General features: G+C 38.5%; 1 protein-coding gene across 1 annotated transcript in view; it reads right to left on the reverse strand.

Annotated features, from left to right (window-relative positions):
• Nucleotides 1-1,300: 1,300 nt before the first annotated feature.
• LOC124803481 overlaps nt 1,301-18,812 on the reverse strand; it is a 95,171-nt gene continuing 77,659 nt past the window's right edge. The window contains exons 6-8 of the mRNA XM_047264676.1: nt 5,654-5,859; nt 5,371-5,556; nt 1,301-1,759 (exon numbers count right to left, since the gene is read on the reverse strand). Of these exons, the coding sequence (XP_047120632.1) occupies nt 1,439-1,759; nt 5,371-5,556; nt 5,654-5,859 (713 nt within the window). The 3' untranslated portion in view covers nt 1,301-1,438. The remainder of the gene's footprint in view (nt 1,760-5,370; nt 5,557-5,653; nt 5,860-18,812) is intronic.

An 18,812-nucleotide genomic window follows, 5' to 3' on the forward strand; every position in this document is an offset into this window, starting at 1 on the left:
TATAACTCAGACACTGGCAATTCTGCTGTGGATATGTGAAGAGGGTGAAGAACCTATCTCTGAGTGCAATGTTATCCAAATTTGTAACAGCCATAAGGTTATAAGTAAGACAAGGTGAGAAGACTAGTGATACAGGGAAGTTTAATTATTTTCACCTTTGCAAAAATTAAACTCATGAGAGAGTGGGAAGGAGGGGTGTGAGGGTGCTTGGGAAGGGGGTTACTGGAAAAAAAGTGTCACATTTTCCCTTCCTCTCTTTTCTTAATGGTCACCTCCCTCTGTCTACTCTCAGCTTTCTTTATTTACATTATTTGCTACACTTTTCATCTCTCTTCCTCTTTACTTCTTGCTCTGTCCTCCCAATCATCTCTGAACTGAAGCTGCCCTATAGCTTATCTATATGCTATATTTGACGTCCTACCCTCTCTGACATTTCACTCATCTTCGTGTCCCCTTGTCCTCACACCAATTCACATAGCATGTGAGTTAAAGTTCAGAAATCCAAGATTAGTATTATCTACTGTAAGTTGTTTTTATAGGTAATACTACAAATTTCTTGTCCTGGAAGTAAGTAATGGAGAAAAAGTTTGTCACATTTTAATTTTATACCACACAATTCTACAATAATGATAACTACAACAAAAACAATAATAATTTCTAAGGTCATGGTTAATAAAGTGGCATATCCATCTCCCCTTTACATTTAGTTTTTAAATTTCATTTGTAAAGTATGTAAGTTGTCTCTTTAACATGCCGCATTATAGTGTCCACATGTGCATTGGATGATGTGACTTACCAAATGAAAGTGCTGGCAGGTCGACAGACACACAAACATACACACAAAATTCAAGCTTTCGCAACAAACTGTTGCTTCATCAGGAAAGAGGGAAGGAGAGGGAAAGACGAAAGGATGTGGGTTTTAAGGGAGAGGATAAGGAGTCATTCCAATCCCGGGAGCGGAAAGACTTACCTTAGGGGGAAAAAAGGACGGGTATACACTCGCACACACACACATGTCCATCCACACATATACAGACACAAGCAGACATATTTAAAGACAAAGAGTTTGGGCAGAGATGTCAGTAGTAGTAGTAGTAGTAGTAGTATTGATTCAGTCAGTAAAAGCAAAGTATTTTACAGTTATGTTTTATTACAAAAAAAAAAGCACATGCTGCATAGCAACAGAGCTTCACTCAGATAATTGATTTTCAATTGAATGCTTGTTCGTAGTCACCAGGCTTTTTCTGATCCTTCAAAACTGTCGGGACAGCATTTTATTGAGTAAAATGCCAGCTTAAAATGCATTTTTTAAGAAATTGTGCTTTATTTACTGATAAACCTTTACAGAAGAAATACTCTTATAAACACTTGTGCCTACAATTGCAATTTTTGCAGTAAATATATCTTCATAATTATATTGTTCTTTATGCAGTATGTTTCACTCCTCAGAATGAGGTCTTGAAGTAGAAAGGATTGAGTCTGCTAGAACTTCTATCTCATCTTCGGGCAGCCATGCCTGCAGCACAGGGCGGTTACATACAACTGGATGCTCCTGCATAAGCCACTCACAGCCATCTGGGATGATGCACCGTACTTTCAGATTAATGCAACCACTCTTTATATACTGATTAACCATCAATGTGTATATTAATTTCACATAACGGGCATCTATACAAGAAGTTAATGGACCTTCAGTCAATGACTCAGCAGTCAACGCATCCAAGTAACCTTTAGTCACTATTGGGATTACATAGTTTACCTGGAAAAAAAATTACATGTGAAAACATACTTTCACTAGAAAAAATATTTACCAGTAAAAAGACAAGTGAGAAGAAAAGCTCTATCCTTGTGGTATTTACAACGTGCAGATCACCTAAGACAGTATATTGCACAACTTCCTGACACTGTGACACAACATCAGCAGACAGCAAAGTAATCCATGCATTGAGGTCTCTGCCCCGAAGACTGGTTTGATGCAGTTCTCCATGCTAGAAGACCCTGTTCAAGACTCATCTCTGTATAATTACTGCAACCTGACATGCATTTGAACTTGCTTGCTGTAGTCAAGCCTTGATTTCCCGCCACTACTAAAGAGACAATTCTTTGATTCTTCATAATCAATCCCTTTAACCCACCCCTTCTCTTACTCAACTGATCCATGAATTTATTTTCTTGGCAATTCAATAAAGTTAATATTTTTTGAAACATTGTCCATAAAAATGTTATCCAGTCAAGACTTTTTTTAAATAAAAATCTCAAAATTTTCAATTAAGTTGCTCTTACCTAGTTTGTTGATCTAGCCATCTAATCTTCAGCATTCTTCAGGAGCACCATATATGAAAAGATTCTATTGTCTTCTTGTCTTAACTGCTTATGTATGTTTCACTTCCATATGAGGCTACACTACAGACAAATGCTTTCAGAAAAGAGTTCCTAATACTTTATGTTCAACATTTCAGGAAAATTTTCTTGCTACTGACAGTCTGCATTTTATACCCTCTTTCTTTCTCTGCTTCAAACACTGTCAGTTAGTTTGCAGACGAAATAGCAAAACTCATCTATTTATATTGTCTCATTTCCTAATCTTATTCTCTCACTACCACCTGATTTACTTCAGCTACATTCCACTACACTTGTTCTACTGATGTTGACATTTGTCTTTTAACTTCTTTTCGAAATCCTATCCATTCCATTTAACTGCTCTTGCAAGTCCTTTACCATCAATTTTTTATTTCTTCACCCTGTACTTTAATTTCCTTTCCAAATTTTACCTTTGTTCCTTCACAAGCTTGCTCAATATACAGACCGAATAACGTGAGGACTAATATAGAACCTTGTCTAAACTTTTTCAACTACTACTTTCATTTCATGTTCTTCAATTCTTATAACTACAGACTTTTTTCCATAAAAGTTACAGATAACCTTTTGGTCATTGTATTTTATGCCTGCCATCTACCGAATGTCAGATAGTCCATTCGAATCAACACTTTCAAAAGCTTTCTCTGGATCTTGCCTTTTCTCAGTCTGTCTTCTAAGATTAGTTGCTGGATCAATATTGACTAGTATGTTCCTACACTACTCCAGATCCCAAACTGATCTCCCCAAGATTGGCTTCTACCAATCTTTCCATTCTTTTTGTAAAAGATTCATCTCATCTCAGTATTTTACAAATATGATTTTTAAACTCTTAGTTTGCTAATATTCACCCTTCTCAACACCAGCTGTCTTTACATTATCCTTTAAATCAGAGCATATTTCATCTGTCTCACAAGTCTTGTATACTAGGTTGAATGGTTATATCATGATTTTTCTCCCAAGGTTCTATATAACTCTTGGGAAATGGTGTCTACTCCATATGACTTTTTTGACTTATGTCTTTCAATGCTCTATCAAATTCTTCTTGCAATTTCATATCTCCCATTCCACATTCATTTAAATTATCTTCCCTTTCCATAATATGATCTTCCAGCCAATTCCATTTGTACAGTACTTCTATATATTCCTTCCATCTTTCAACCGTCTCTTCTTCGTTTGAACTGACTTGCTGTCTAAGCACTTGATAATCATACATCTGCTTCTCTCTTCTCCAATATTCCTTTTTTCTTTTGTTTATTTTACAGTAAGTGGCATCTACCTGCTCCATGGTCTTGTATGTTTATAACTTTCTATTTTTCCTCTAGCCATTCATGGTTTGCTGTTTTGCACTTCCTGTCAATACCAGTTTTTAAGACATATGTATTCCCTTTTACTATCTTTACTTCTCCCTTCATCAGTTACATTCAATATCCTCTGTGCCATATCCTGTGTGAATGAGCCTTGTCTCTTTTTCTAATTGTTCCTCCGCTGCCTTCAATAAACTGTCTACTAAAGGTAGCCATTCATCTTCCATTGAATTCCTTTCCCCCTGTTTCAGTCAAGTGTTGGCTAGTGCCCCCCTTTGAAACTCTAAACAACCTCTGGTTCTTCCAATTTATCCACGTCCCATCTCCTTAATTTCATACCATTCCACAATTTTTTAAATTTTAATCTAAAGTTTTTCACCACACCTTACAGCCAATGTCTACATCTGCCACAGAAATTTTCTGCAGTTTAAAAATCTGGTTTCAAAATCTCTGTCTCACCATTATACAAACTATCTGAAACTTTCTACTGTCTCCAGGTCTCTCCCATGTATGCAACCATCCTATATGGCTCTTAAACCATGTGCTCTGTTTAAAATTCGAGCTGGTAGTTTTCCCCTTCATTCCTCTCCCCCAGCTCATATGCTCCTACAATTCATTTTCACACTATTGAATTCCAGTCCCCATAATTATTAAATTTTTGTCTCCCTTAATGATGTGAATAATTTATTTTATCGTGTCACATATTTCTTCAATTTTTTCATCATCTGCTCAGCAAGTAGACAAACTTCTACTACCGTGGCATGTGTAGGTACATCCACAGGTAACTACATTTTCATCACAGTAATAGGAAAATTTGAGATAAATACAGCAATGGACTTTTATTTATGCCATTCACATGCACAATGTAATGCTTGTAGTAAAAGCGCAGAGATTTCAGAGTGAGACCAAAAGTGGTACAAAGTTGTAAATAAATACGACATACTGTATTGGTTAACAAGCTGTTATGCACAATTCATTGAAGAAACAACTTTGCTAATTTTGAATACACTGTATGTAAACTCTGATCATTAAATTTTTATTACCTTAGCTCATGGATAATATTACAATGATGAAAATACCAGGATATAAACAACAAACAAAAATTAGTACAGGCAACCACTCATATCCAGTTGGTTGATACGTAAAACACACACACACACACACACACACACACACACACACACACACACACACACACACACAGAGAGAGAGAGAGAGAGAGAGAGAGAGAGAGAGAGAGAGGTAGGCAGGCCTACACATCACTATCTTTTGAGCTTCAGCTCTTTTTCCATTTATTTTGATATATACACACAATGAGCACTTTAATTCTGGGTTAGCCTATAGACACAAAGGGAATGCAGAATAACTTATTTGTTGTTCATTGTCTTCTCAAATAATAAACATAAGTTAATTCTGTTATGCCAGCTGTTTGAAAGTTTTTGTTACAACAAAACCATATTACATCTGGAACTGTGACTAAATTAATTACTGCTGTACAATTTATACTTTTCTTCCATGGTCGTTGTTAAGTAGTAGAGAATTTCCACAAAAATTACTCATGAAACTCCAATTAGAAACAACAGAAGAACATCTTAGTTGTTTGAAGACAGTTGTTATGAACAAATACAGGTAGCTACACCACACTGCAGGAATAAAGGACCTTTCTAAATTACTGTATTGTTATTCTTCATGTATAAAAATTGTATACCTGTGGAAAGAATTCTGTTATAAACAATTCAGGATTTGAAACTAGACGATTACGGTGTTCGTCTAGTATCAAAACTCCTATACGCTTTTTTCTCAATGCCGATGCTATGCTCTTTGCGCAACTGAATCCATCTAGTGAAAATGTCAGCATAACTATGGCCTTGTAACGTGTCCTCTTTGGTCGTATCTGAAACAGGATATAGAATTTACCAAAAGCAAGAAACAATCAAATTGCAGATTCTTATTTCTGCTGTTATGGAATGTAAATGTACAGATGATCATACCATATCTTTCACACAGTTTTCCTCTGATTTTATGACACTTCTAGTAGCCATTCTCTCTGAGCAGAAAGGTCTCTCACTGATGTTTTCAGAGAAGTTGTATGTCTGCACAGTGTCAGATGTACTGAATATCTCATATTTTATTGGAAGAGGTGGTAATTGTGGTTTACTGAAGAAACTGTGAGCATCACTGGGAATCTTGTGAAGTTCTGAAACAAAACAATGCAATTTTTTGAATACTGTGATTAACACAATCAACTGGCAGGGAAAAAAAGCACATTCTTTTTCCAGCCATCCCCCCGTCCCACATTCCACTAGCCTCTTGCTGCTCCATTTAGAAACTACTTTCCAAACACAACAGTTTCAGCCTCAATATAGTAGCTACATACTAAGAAAGGAATATTCATGATCCTAAATTGTATAAAGTTTCAAGTTGCCTTGAAAGTTCCCTGGCAGAAACAGTGAATTCAAGAAAAATGTGTGTAAATATTACTTGTAAAATACTGGCTCTACCAAATGAAACTATAATAAAACAAAATAACTTATCAATTAAGAGCAGTGTAGTCAGGAACAAAAGAGGCACATTCTAGAAATTTGTCTATCTTTATATGAGATGGAAAGCTTGAAGGAAACAAGATATTTTAGAAATTACAAGTGTCACTCAAAAAGTTTAGTAATGCAAATCCCTTCTTAAAAATGGGAATGATCTGTGCCTTTTTGCACTTAATTCAAGTAATTTGTTGCTTCAGTGACCTATTGTAAAGTGCTGCTAAGAGGCTAGCTGTTTCGCATTGGCTACAAATAACCATACAGATATTCAATTAGGACCTATAGCATTCTTCTGTTAAGCTATTTTTGGTGGCTTTCTATTCTGTGATCTGCAGCCTGCAAGCTACCTTATGGTTTGTGGCCTACGTTACTTCAGGTAGCACTATTGTTTCCCACCATTCACTGCACCATTTTTGAACACTGCACAGGAGAAACAACTCTTGCTAAGCCTTGATATGTGTTAGAATTTATCTAGTTTCCCCATCATGATAATTTTGCAATGAATGTGGGAAGAATTAATGTGCACATCTCTGTCATGCTTCTGCATCCCACATGGACAAGTGTTTTCCAAAAAGATTCATAAACACATGCATAAAACACCTTACACAAACACATTACACATGTTCTACAATTGATTGACATCAGTGATAGTGGCCTATAGATATCTGTCCACCAATGTTTCTTTGAAATGGGAGTGATCTGCGCCCTTTTGCAATTGCTTCAAATACTTTGTTGCTCCAATGACCTACAGTAAAATGCTGCTAAGAGGAGAACTACACTCCTGGAAATTGAAATAAGAACACCGTGAATTCATTGTCCCAGGAAGGGGAAACTTTATTGACACATTCCTGGGGTCAGATACATCACATGATCACACTGACAGAACCACAGGCACATAGACACAGGCAACAGAGCATGCACAATGTCGGCACTAGTACAGTGTATATCCACCTTTTGCAGTAATGCACGCTGCTATTCTCCCATGGAGACGATCGTAGAGATGCTGGATGTAGTCCTGTGGAACGGCTTGCCATGCCATTTCCACCTGGCACCTCAGTTGGACCAGCGTTCGTGCTGGACGTGCAGACCACGTGAGACGACGCTTCATCCAGTCCCAAACATGCTCAATGGGGGACAGATCCGGAGATCTTGCTGGCCAGGGTAGTTGACTTACACCTTCTAGAGCACGTTGGGTGGCACGGGATACATGCGGACGTGCATTGTCCTGTTGGAACAGCAAGTTCCCTTGCCGGTCTAGGAATGGTAGAACGATGGGTTCGATGACGGTTTGGATGTACCGTGCACTGTTCAGTGTCCCCTCGACGATCACCAGTGGTGTACGGCCAGTGTAGGAGATCGCTTCCCACACAATGATGCCGGGTGTTGGCCCTGTGTGCCTCGGTCGTATGCAGTCCTGATTGTGGCGCTCACCTGCACGGCGCCAAACACGCATACGACCATCATTGGCACCAAGGCAGAAGCGACTCTCATCGCTGAAGACGACACGTCTCCATTCGTCCCTCCATTCACGCCTGTCGCGACACCACTGGAGGCAGGCCGCACGATGTTGGGGCGTAAGCGGAAGACGGCCTAACGGTGTGCGGGACCGTAGCCCAGCTTCATGGAGACGGTTGCGAATGGTCCTCGCCGATACCCCAGGAGCAACAGTGTCCCTAATTTTCTGGGAAGTGGCGGTGCAGTCCCCTACGGCACTGCATAGGATCCTACGGTCTTGGCGTGCATCCGTGCGTCGCTGCGGTCCGGTCCCAGGTCGACGGGCACGTGCACCTTCCGCCGACCACTGGCGACAACATCGATGTACTGTGGAGACCTCACGCCCCACGTGTTGAGCAATTCGGCAGTACGTCCACCCGGCCTCCCGCATGGCCACTATACGCCCTCGCTCAAAGTCCGTCAACTGCACATACGGTTCACGTCCACGCTGTCGCGGCATGCTACCAGTGTTAAAGACTGCGATGGAGCTCCGTATGCCACGGCAAACTGGCTGACACTGACGGCGGCGGTGCACAAATGCTGCGCAGCTAGCGCCATTCGACGGCCAACACCGCGGTTCCTGGTGTGTCCGCTGTGCTGTGCGTGTGATTATTGCTTGTACAGCCCTCTCGCAGTGTCCGGAGCAAGTATGGTGGGTCTGACACACCGGTGTCAATGTGTTCTTTTTTCCATTTCCAGGAGTGTAGTTGTTCCGCATAATCTACAATTAACAATATAGGTATCCCATCAGGACAAACAGCCACTCTTCTGTAGAGCTATTTTCATTGGCTTTCTATTCTGTGATCGAGTATCTCAATATCTGTCATTTCAGCAATGATTGAAAGGAAGAACAGAAGGATTTTTTTTTATCAGTGAAGCAATTTCAGAAGACTGAATTCATTATTTTGGCCTTCTCTCTGTCATCCTCTATTTTGGTATTAATATGATCACTAAGAAACTGTATAGTTAATATTAATCCAATTATTCACTTTACAAAAGAAGTAAATATCATAAGATTTTTCATCAGTATGGAAGAAAATTTTACTTTTGGGCTCACTGAATGACTCACATTGCTCTCCTTATCTTCACATGGTATTTCCCCAATTTTCTCAGTTTTCAGTAACATTTACCCCTAGAACAAATGTACCGATTTGCTTTTGCTTGTTACAAGAATTGCATCAGAAAGACGCAATACTCTTACATCTTACTTTCAAGCTTTGGAAAGAATGATAACAAACAATCAACAAGAAGATAATCAGAAATGGAGCTCCAGCTCAGACTGGGCAAGAATGGAGAAAGACTGGCTCAGTAGTTTGCTAAGGAATCATCACAGATTAGTAGTGAAATCACATACAGCCTTGGATAGATGGACAATGATTTTAATACAATTTCTTCCAATGCAAGTTCATTATTTTGTATTTCCAATTTTCATGAGATTTTGATAAAGTAATGTGAACATTGTGTTACATATGTTTCATTTCTGGAGCTTCTTTTCTCAAACACCTGTAAGGCACTACATCTTTTAGTTTTTCCTGACACTATACTCTTTGGCAATGTTCTGAACTACTAGTATATTATTGATCATTGTGTTACTGGGTTAGTTTACCATGTTTTAGGACCTTACACATTTCCAACAAAGAGAAATTGCCAGTGTCCTCTTGGTGAGTAAATAACTGCTAGAGATAGCATTATCTAGCATCATAAAGCAACATAAATCATATGAAAACTTTCAAAAGGTACAATAATGAAAGAAAAAGTCTTGCAAAATGTCATTTTTTGTAAACATACAAATGAAGCTTGTTGTATAGCACATAGTTTAATGAATATAATGACAAATTAAATTCCCTTGATAGTTAACAAATCTTGGCTTCTGAGAATGCGAGAAGGTACAAATATGAATTCTGGAAGAGTCTGGACTTATAAATGAGTAAGCAACCTGTTGATGGAAGACATGTTACAATTGTATTTTTAAATTCTGATACTGATTGGCATTTTGTATGTTCATGGTACTCCTGGGCTGAAATGAGACACTTAGCATTACTGAACATCCTATCACACTTATATAGGTGGAAATGGTTTACCTTCTGCTGTTAGCCACTTCACAGTAGGTGGTAAATTGAAATAATCAAATACTTCCATTGTGAGCATTAGTAAACAATTGACAGAAAAAGTAGTAAGAAGCACTACATAAGATGAATGGATATCTTTGAGAGATGAAATAGTGAAGGTAGCAGAGAATCAAATAACAAAAAGATAAGGCTCAGCAGAAATCACTGGAAGATACATGGGAATTTAATTTATGAAAGGATAAAATATAAAACACTGCAAATGAACTGGTCAAAAGAAAAACAGGTGTTTAAAAAATGAGACTGACAGAAAATGCAAAATGGTTAAGACGGAATGGCTACAGGAATAATGCACGCTGTAGAAACATGCATGGCTAGGGCAAAGATAAATACTGCCTATAGAAAAATTAGAGAGGTCTTAGGAGAAAAGTGAAGCAGCTGCATGAATGTCAAGATTCAAATGAAAAGCCAATACTAACAAACAAAGCAAGAGTTGAAACATGGAAGGAAAGCTTGTAGTGATACATCCCATTCCTTGACAGAGAGATATCACATCCTTAGATACATATGTCAGAGAAAAGATGTTCGTCACAGAGAGTAGTTGGTAAGTGGTGAGCACCCCACTGTTGGGAGGTGTTTTAAATCATAGGTACTGATACCAGAGCTGAAGATCCAATGACTTTATGGAACTGGGTAGCACTCAGACAACCCAACCCGCTGAGGTGGAGATAGGAGTTCTATGGAGCAGTTGGAGTGGAAGAAAGAGCTCCAGGAAATTTAAGAATGCAAAATGTCAAAGACAATAAATGTATTGTGACTTAATTATCAATTTGAATATCAGATCTGTTATGTGCATAGTAGAGACAGGCAGTATTTGAGTTGGTAGCTGTCCTCATTTATCATGTATTGAGTTGTAATTTTGAAGACAATATAGGAAGGTGAACTGAATCTCACTTCTTATTTATGTGGTAGAGTGAAGGACAAAGAAGGCATTCGAATTCAGGGTATGGACTAGCTGGACCCTGATTAATAATACTTAACAGCTACCAGATATTCGGTAAGCAACATTCAATGTATATAAAAGGTGTGTTCAGGTGGCAACTTATTTGTTTGGTGCATGAGAAGAAGTATAACAAACCACTATGCAGCCCAAGCCAATGCGAAAAACCTCAAGCTATAAAAGTGCAATGAATTTGAAGACAATGTTGTAAAAGGGGAAGAGGATGCAAATAAAGATGAGATGAAGGTTACGATACTGCAAGAAGAATTTGACAGAGCTCTGAATGACTTAGAGGGAAACAAGGCCCCTAGAGTAGATGACATTCCCTCTAATCACCGAGACTCTTGGGGGAGCCAGCCATGACAAAACTATTCCTCCTGGTATGCAAAATGCGAGTCATGATCAAAAAACATGGTGAATAGTTTTATTAGAAACAAAGCAATAAGCTTGCATGGAATTTGATTTAATCTCCTTCAAAGTACTGTCACTGGCTAGCAATGTACTTATCCCAATGTTTAATCAATGACGAAGCATTTCTGGAAGGCTTCTTTTGGAAGGGTATTCAGAATCTCTGTCATGGCCTTCTCAATGTCAGGAATTGTGTCAAACTATTTTCCTTTAAGCAGTGCTTTAGTTTTTGGAAAGAGGCAGGATTCACAAAATGAGTAAGGCAGTTGTGGACAGATAGTAACCTTTTTCTGGCCAAAAACTAATGAATCAAATGCGAGGTGTGGCACAGTGCACTGTCACAATACAGGAGGACGCCACTGGCCAATTTTTCTGGCCCCTCTCTTTGTACACGAGTTCCCAGGGATAGGCTACAAACCTATACACTCAAGCTACAAACCTGTACACTCAGTGTACATGATTGCACTATGCTCTCAATATTAGAAGGGGGAGGGGGGGGGGGGGGGGAGGAAGAGGAAGAGGAAGAGGAAGAGGAAGAGGAAGAGGAGGAAGAAGAAACAAACAAACAAACATACATACATACATGAGTATGACTTTGCTATTTAATTTTGACTGACATGTCTTTTTAGGGTGAAGAGGTTCACTGGTTTTCCATCGGAAATCTGGATTTTCATCTCAGCATCAAACAAATGGATGCAATTTTGATATCTAGTTACAATTTTGGGCATGAAGTCTGAACCTAAATGAAGATGATCATTCAACTCTAAGCAAACTGACACATGATTTTTTTCTCCTGTTCACCACTCAAAAAGTCTGGGAACAAATTTTACACCTACTAATCTAATTTGCAAATTATCAAGAGATGCTAAGTTCTTCAGTATGCTCTTCAACGGTTATCCATCTGTTTGAACATACAATTTTTTTCACTTTTTGCCGCCGTCTGCTTGAAAAAACAATTTTTGACACTTTTTGGATATGTTCTTGTGGTTTTGAGGTTAATGGATTTTCTGAACATTATTTGTCTTCTAATGATTCACTTTCACTTTTAAATCACTCATACCACTTGTAGAAAGTCTTCAGAGTTACAGCATTGGCGCCATACACCAATTTCAACATTTCATTAGTTTCTTTAGCATGTTTGTGCAACTTGAAACAGAACTTAATGGTCATGCACTGTTCATAATCCTAGATGTGTTACAGACAGTAAACAGCACATCACTCTAGCATCTCTAGATGTTGACTGACAAGTCAGAATGAGTTCCAACTTGGCACTGCCCATTTCGACGGATCAGGCTATTGGACAAATTACATCAAATGGTTGTAGTGCCAGCAGCTGCTGTTAAAAAATCAGTCATCACATTTTTTGATTGCGTGTCGTATATGAGACAGATCAAATACCCTTCTACTTCAAGAAGAATATAACTGCTCCACTTCCAAAGCACGTAGGTGCCAATAGGTGTGAATATTACCAAACCTCCGGTTTAATAAGTCATGGCTGCAAAATACTGTTAGACATTATTTACAGAATAGAAATTCTGATGAAAGGTGATCTCGGGGAACGTAAGTTTGGGTTCAGGAGAAATGTAGGAACAAGCATGGCAATACTGAGCCCACGATTTATCTTAGAAGATAGACTGAAGAAAGGAAGACTTAAATATAATTTGTAGATTTAGAGAAAGCTTTTGTGGTGACTGGAATACACTTGTGGAATTTGGGCAGGGAACTACAGTTGACACATTCCACACTGCTATGTATGCGCCTTGACTGTGCAGGTGCACTGGCGATTTTCATATTTAGCACACTTCGCTAATACGAAGCCAACACAAAACTGTATGAGGTTAAAGTAAAGCACGATTTACATTTATGTTTTTATTGATCTGGTGAACCTAATAAAACATGTCGCAGATGTGTATCTGCAATAGTTTTCCAAAACATTCCGAGAAGCAAAGACATAATTTTGTAAAATTTTTAATTTAGTAACTACTTGGCCCAATTTGTTTTTTAAATGTCAGAAAATTGCACAAAGTTTTCAACAGAAGTTGCAGAGAATTTAATTTTCGAAAATTGATAGTAATAATGTTAACAGAAACTGTATAAATGTCAGATAATCTGCTTTTATTAATACCATAGCACACACGAATTCATGTTAAAGAGGAAACAACAAAGCTCAGTGGTAAGGAAGTTGTACAATGTACAAACAGTTTCACAATACATTGACAGTAATTGTTCAAAAATGTCTCCACCGAGTTCAACGCATTTAGCTGCACATGTATGAACAACTTTTGTTGCTCATTTCAGTTTCACAGGGTTGTTTTTAATTTCGACTATTGCATGCATTGCAACTATTGCAGAAACACATCTGGGACATTTTATTAGATTCACCAGACCAATAACAAAATAAGCAGGAATCGTGCTTTACTTTAACCTTTTACAGTTTTGCGATGGCTTCATATTAGCAAAGTTGCTAAATTTCATGCACAATCTTTTATTAGCCGCTAACTCCATAACTACAAATTTGCGGACCTATGTTTATATGAACTTTTTCCTTTAGTTTTACTTGTAAAATAACATATTAAAATATTTGCATATCTTCGTGAATCACCCTGTATATTTTATACAGAATTCACTGTCAAGTGGTAATCCTGAAAGCAGTGAGGTACACAGAGACCTACATTGCAGTCTTTGCACCACCATCTACTTTTTTTCTTATCCGCTTGCCGGTCTCTTTGTTGGAGCAAACTTTACAATGATGCGTAATACTTACTATGTTGGCAGTGGGAGATACTTTTTCTGGAAAGTGACGACAAAAATTTCTGTCCAGGCTAGTGCCATGTGTTTGTTCTAAAGATCAAAGTCTCCTCCTGTTGCTACCAATTTCAAACTAACTTCTCTTTATGAAGTCCACAAGACGGATTTTTCTGTTTACTGATGTCTCTGACCAAAATAAAACTGTTCATGACAAACATTACAAAAGCATGAAAGAAAAGTTTTTTCCATAACTTCATTGTTTTACGTGTGAATGCATAGTAACTGTAGAGCTGATCCACAAGATCTACACCAGTCTTGTTCATACTGTTGCCAGTTACAATGTCTGGTTTCATTACTGTTGTAATACCACCTTTTGAATGTACTGGAAAGTCGTTGGTGGTAGCCTGATGTTTTGTGGATAGACAGTATACATCACGCTTATTTTTCCACTTCAGTGCTAGAATGGGACCATTCCTTAAAAATATCATTCCTTAAAAATATAATTCCATTTTGTTTCAGTTTCTTTGTTTTGAAGCTTTTCTGTTTTACATTCCAGTTCCAACAACTAATGTATTTTCTTCCCATAACATCTTCAGTAGAGGAACACTAGTGTAGTAACTACCTATGTAAATACAGTGGCCTTTACCATAATATGGAGAACTGTCTGTCAGTCCTCCCTGCTGATCATGTGTAAACATCACAGTTCTGGACACTGCCTGTTGCACCACCACAAAGTGCGTAAACTTTCATGCCATATTTACTGAGTTTATTTTTCATGTATACCCTAAAGCCAACACATCCACAAAATGGACAAATAGCTTCATTTATAGTCAAATTTTCATATGGCATGAAACTGGCTCTTCGTTTGTTGACAAAAAAGTCTAACTTGGGTCTAATTTTATGAAGAGGATCATGGTTTTCCTCTTTTTTTGTGCAGGTTGAGTTGTCATTGCCATACAGTGTGAACATAATACTGAAAAGCTTATCACAGCTCAACAATCAGCTCGCAGAGCCTGTTTGTAAAAATGGATCAGTTGACCAACAGTCACCAAGCTTTGATAACTTCATGACACACATATGCATAACTGTTGCATAAAACCAATATACCTTTTGTGTTGTTTTACTGGACCCCATTGGTGCCACATAGAGTTCTTTTCTATCTCATTTCACCATTTCATTGCAGCAATTTTTGTATCTGCGTATCTGTTTGTCTTGGTCTTTATGTTTCACATAAAACCATCACTAAAAAATATCAAAAACAATTGTAAACATCAGTTCCTATTCGCAAACAAGTGGCTCCAGATGCCGACTGAAATACTGAAAACTGAGGCTGTGCGCTGAGCGCCGTGCTCTTGCACCATTGCATTTGTTGCTGTACCATTTGTTGATCGTTGCAGCTCCTCATCTAATGGAAAAACCATAATTCAAGTCAGATAAAAAGAAAAAAATAGTGTGTTTCGCTCTTAATTACTGACATTGTCGCTGACGTCAATATGAGTGTCATTTCCTCCAAATAAAAAAATCCAGAACTTCACTTTCCCAGAGGCCTCTAGTTGTCATTTTCACTCAAAACTCATACACAATTCCAAATTTACAGCTCCACACCATATGAAAATGTCATCAAAGAACCAATCACTATACTGAAAGATATTCTACTCACACAACTGATACACAGGACTCATCAACTGCTGCTGCATCTAGTAGACAAAATATGAACTACTGCAGTTATCTCACAGCAGCCAGCCATGTAGCTCATTGAAAAACATCTTTCAGCAACCGCAAAAGTTGCGCCTGTACAGGATACATGCTCTGTTGCCACAGCCAAAACATGTGCGCCCATAAGGTGTATGGGCATAGTGTTGAATGTGTTAAAAGAGATTAAATAAAAACTTTGGTGATGACATTTCAGTTCTAACACAAAAGCCAAAGGTCTCGGAAGAGCAGTTGGAGAGAATGAATAGAGACTTAAGAAGAGCCTATATGATTAACATCGTCAAAAGTAAAAAATGGTAGTGGAATGCAGCTGAATTGAATTAGAGGATGATAAGAGCATTAAATTAGGAAACGAGACACTAAAAGTAATCCATACAGGATGAAAATTATTGAACTACTATTTTTTTGGGTCATCAGTAGTTTGACTAGTTTGATGCAGCCCGCCATGAAATCCTCTCCTGTGCTAACCACTTCATCTCAGAGTAGCACTTGCAACCTATGGTCACAATTATTTGCTGGATGTATTCCAATCTATGTCTTCCTCTAAAGTTTTTGCTCTCTACAGCTCCCTCTAGTACCATGGAAGTCATTCTCTCATAAATGGAAATGTCGTGTGGCTAGGGCCTCCCGTCGGGTAGACCATTCGCCTGGTGCAGGTCTTTCGATTTGACACCACTTCGGCGATGTGTGCGTCGATGGGGATGAAATGATTATGATTAGGACAACACAACACCCAGTCCCTGAGCGGAAAAATCTCCGACCCAGCCGGGAATCGAACCCGGGCCCTTAGGATTGACAGTCTGTCACGCTGACCACTCAGCTACCGGGGCGGACTAGCAGATGTCCTATCATCCAGTCCCTTCTCCTTATCAGTGTTTTCCACATATTCCTTTCCTCTCCGATTCTGTGTAGAACTTCCTCATTCCTCACCTTACCAATCCACCTAATTTTCAACATTCGTCTCTAGCACCACATCTCAAATGCTTCGATTCTCTTCTGTTTCAGTTTTCCCATAGTCCATGTTTCACTACCATACAATGCTGTACTCCAAACGTACATTCTCAGAAATCTGTTCCTCAATTAAGGCCGATATTTGATATTAGTAGACTTCTCTTGACCAGAAATGCATTTTTTGCCATAGATAGTCTGCTTTTGATGTCCTCCTTGCTCCATCCATCACTGGTTATTTTACTTCCTAGGTAGCAGAATTCCCCAACTTCATCAACTTTGTAACCATCAATCCTGATGTCAAGTTTCTCGCTGTTCTCATTACCTTCATCTTTCTTCGATTTGTCCTCATTCCATACTGTGTACTCATTAGACTGTTCATTCCGTTCAGCAGATCATGTAGTTCTTCTTCACTTTCACTCAGGATAGCAATGTCATCAGTGAATTGCATCATTGATGTCCTTTCACCTTTAATTTTAATTCCACTGTTGAACCTTTCTTTTATTTCCATCATTGCTTCCTCATGTACAGACTGAATACTAGAGGTGAAAGGCTACATCCTTGTCTTACACACTTTTTAGTATGAGCACTTCATTCTTGGTCGTCCACTCTTATTATTCATTCTTGGCTGTTGTCCATATTGTATATGGCTGTTGTCCGTATTGTATATGACCCATCTCTCCCTATACCTTACCTTACCCCTATTTTTCCCGAATTTTGAACATCTTGCACCATTTTACATTGTTGAACGCTTTTCCAGGTCAACAAATCCTATGAACGGGTCTTGATTTTTCTTTTATCTTGCTTCCATAATTAACCACAATGTCAGAATCGCTTCTCGTACCTTTACTTTTCCTAAAGCCAAACCGAACACCATCTAGCACATCCTCAATTTTCTTTTCCATTCTTCTGTATATTATTCTTGTAAGCAACTTGGATGCATGAGCTGTTAAGCTGATTGTTCGATAATTCTTGCACTTGTCAGCTCATGCCATCTTTGGAATTGTGTGGATGATGCTTTTCCAAAAGTCAGATGGTATGTTGCCAGACACACACATTCTACACACCAATGTAAATGGTTGTTTTGTTGCCACTTCCCCCAATGATTTTAGAAATTCTGATGGAATGTTATCCATCCCTTCTGCCTTATTTGACCTTAAATCCTCCAAATTTCTTTTACATTCGGATTCTAATACTGGATACCCTGTCTCTTCTAATCGACTCATGTTTCTTCTTCTATCGCATCAGCCAAATAGAGGCTTTCAATGTATTCTTTCCACCTATCTGCTCTCTCCTCTGCATTTAACAGTGGAATTCCCGTTGCACTCTTAATGTTACCACCCTTGCTTTTAATGTCACCTAAAGTTGTTTTGACTTTCCTGTATGCCGAGTCTGTCCTCCTGACAGTAATTTCCTTTTTGATGTCTTCACATTTTTCCTACAGCCATTTCATCTTAGCTTCCCTGCACTTCCTACGTACTTCATTCCTCAGCGACTTTTATTTCTGTATTCCTGAGTTTCCTGGAACATTTTTCTATTTCCTCCTTTCATCAATCAACTCTTCTGTTACCCATGGTCAGTTACCCTCTTTGTGCCTATGTTTTCCTTCCCAACTTTTGTGATGGCCCTTTTCAGAGATGTCCATTCCTCTTCAACTTTACTGCCTACTGAGCTATTCCTTTTTGCTGTATCTATAGCCTTAGAGAACTTCAAGCATATCTCGTCATTCCTTAGTACTTCTGTATCCCACTTCTTTGCATATTGATTCTTTCTGACTAATGTCGAACTTCAGCTTACTCTCCATCACTGCTATATTGTGATCTGAGTATACATCTGCTCCTGGGCACACCTAACAATCCAGTATCTGATTTCAGAATCTGTCTGTCCATGATGTAATCTAACTGAAATCTTCCTGTATCACTTGGCCTTTTGCACGTATACCTCATCCTCTTGCGATTCTTGAACAGGGTCTTACTAGCTGAAACTTGTTGCAGAACTCAATTAGTCTTTCTCCTCTCTCGTTCCTTGTCCCAAGCCCATATTCCCCTGTAACCTTTTCTTCTAGTCCTTCCCCTACAACTGCATTCCAGTCCCCCACAACTATTAGATTTTCATCCCCATTTACATACTGTATTACTCTTTCAATATCCTCATATACTTTCTCTCTTCATCATCAACTTGTGATGTTGGCATGTGTACCTGAATTATCATTGTCGGTATTGGTTTGCTGTCGATT

This window comes from Schistocerca piceifrons, chromosome 1 (genome assembly GCF_021461385.2).
Source record: "Schistocerca piceifrons isolate TAMUIC-IGC-003096 chromosome 1, iqSchPice1.1, whole genome shotgun sequence".
Taxonomy (NCBI): Eukaryota; Metazoa; Arthropoda; class Insecta; order Orthoptera; family Acrididae; genus Schistocerca; species Schistocerca piceifrons.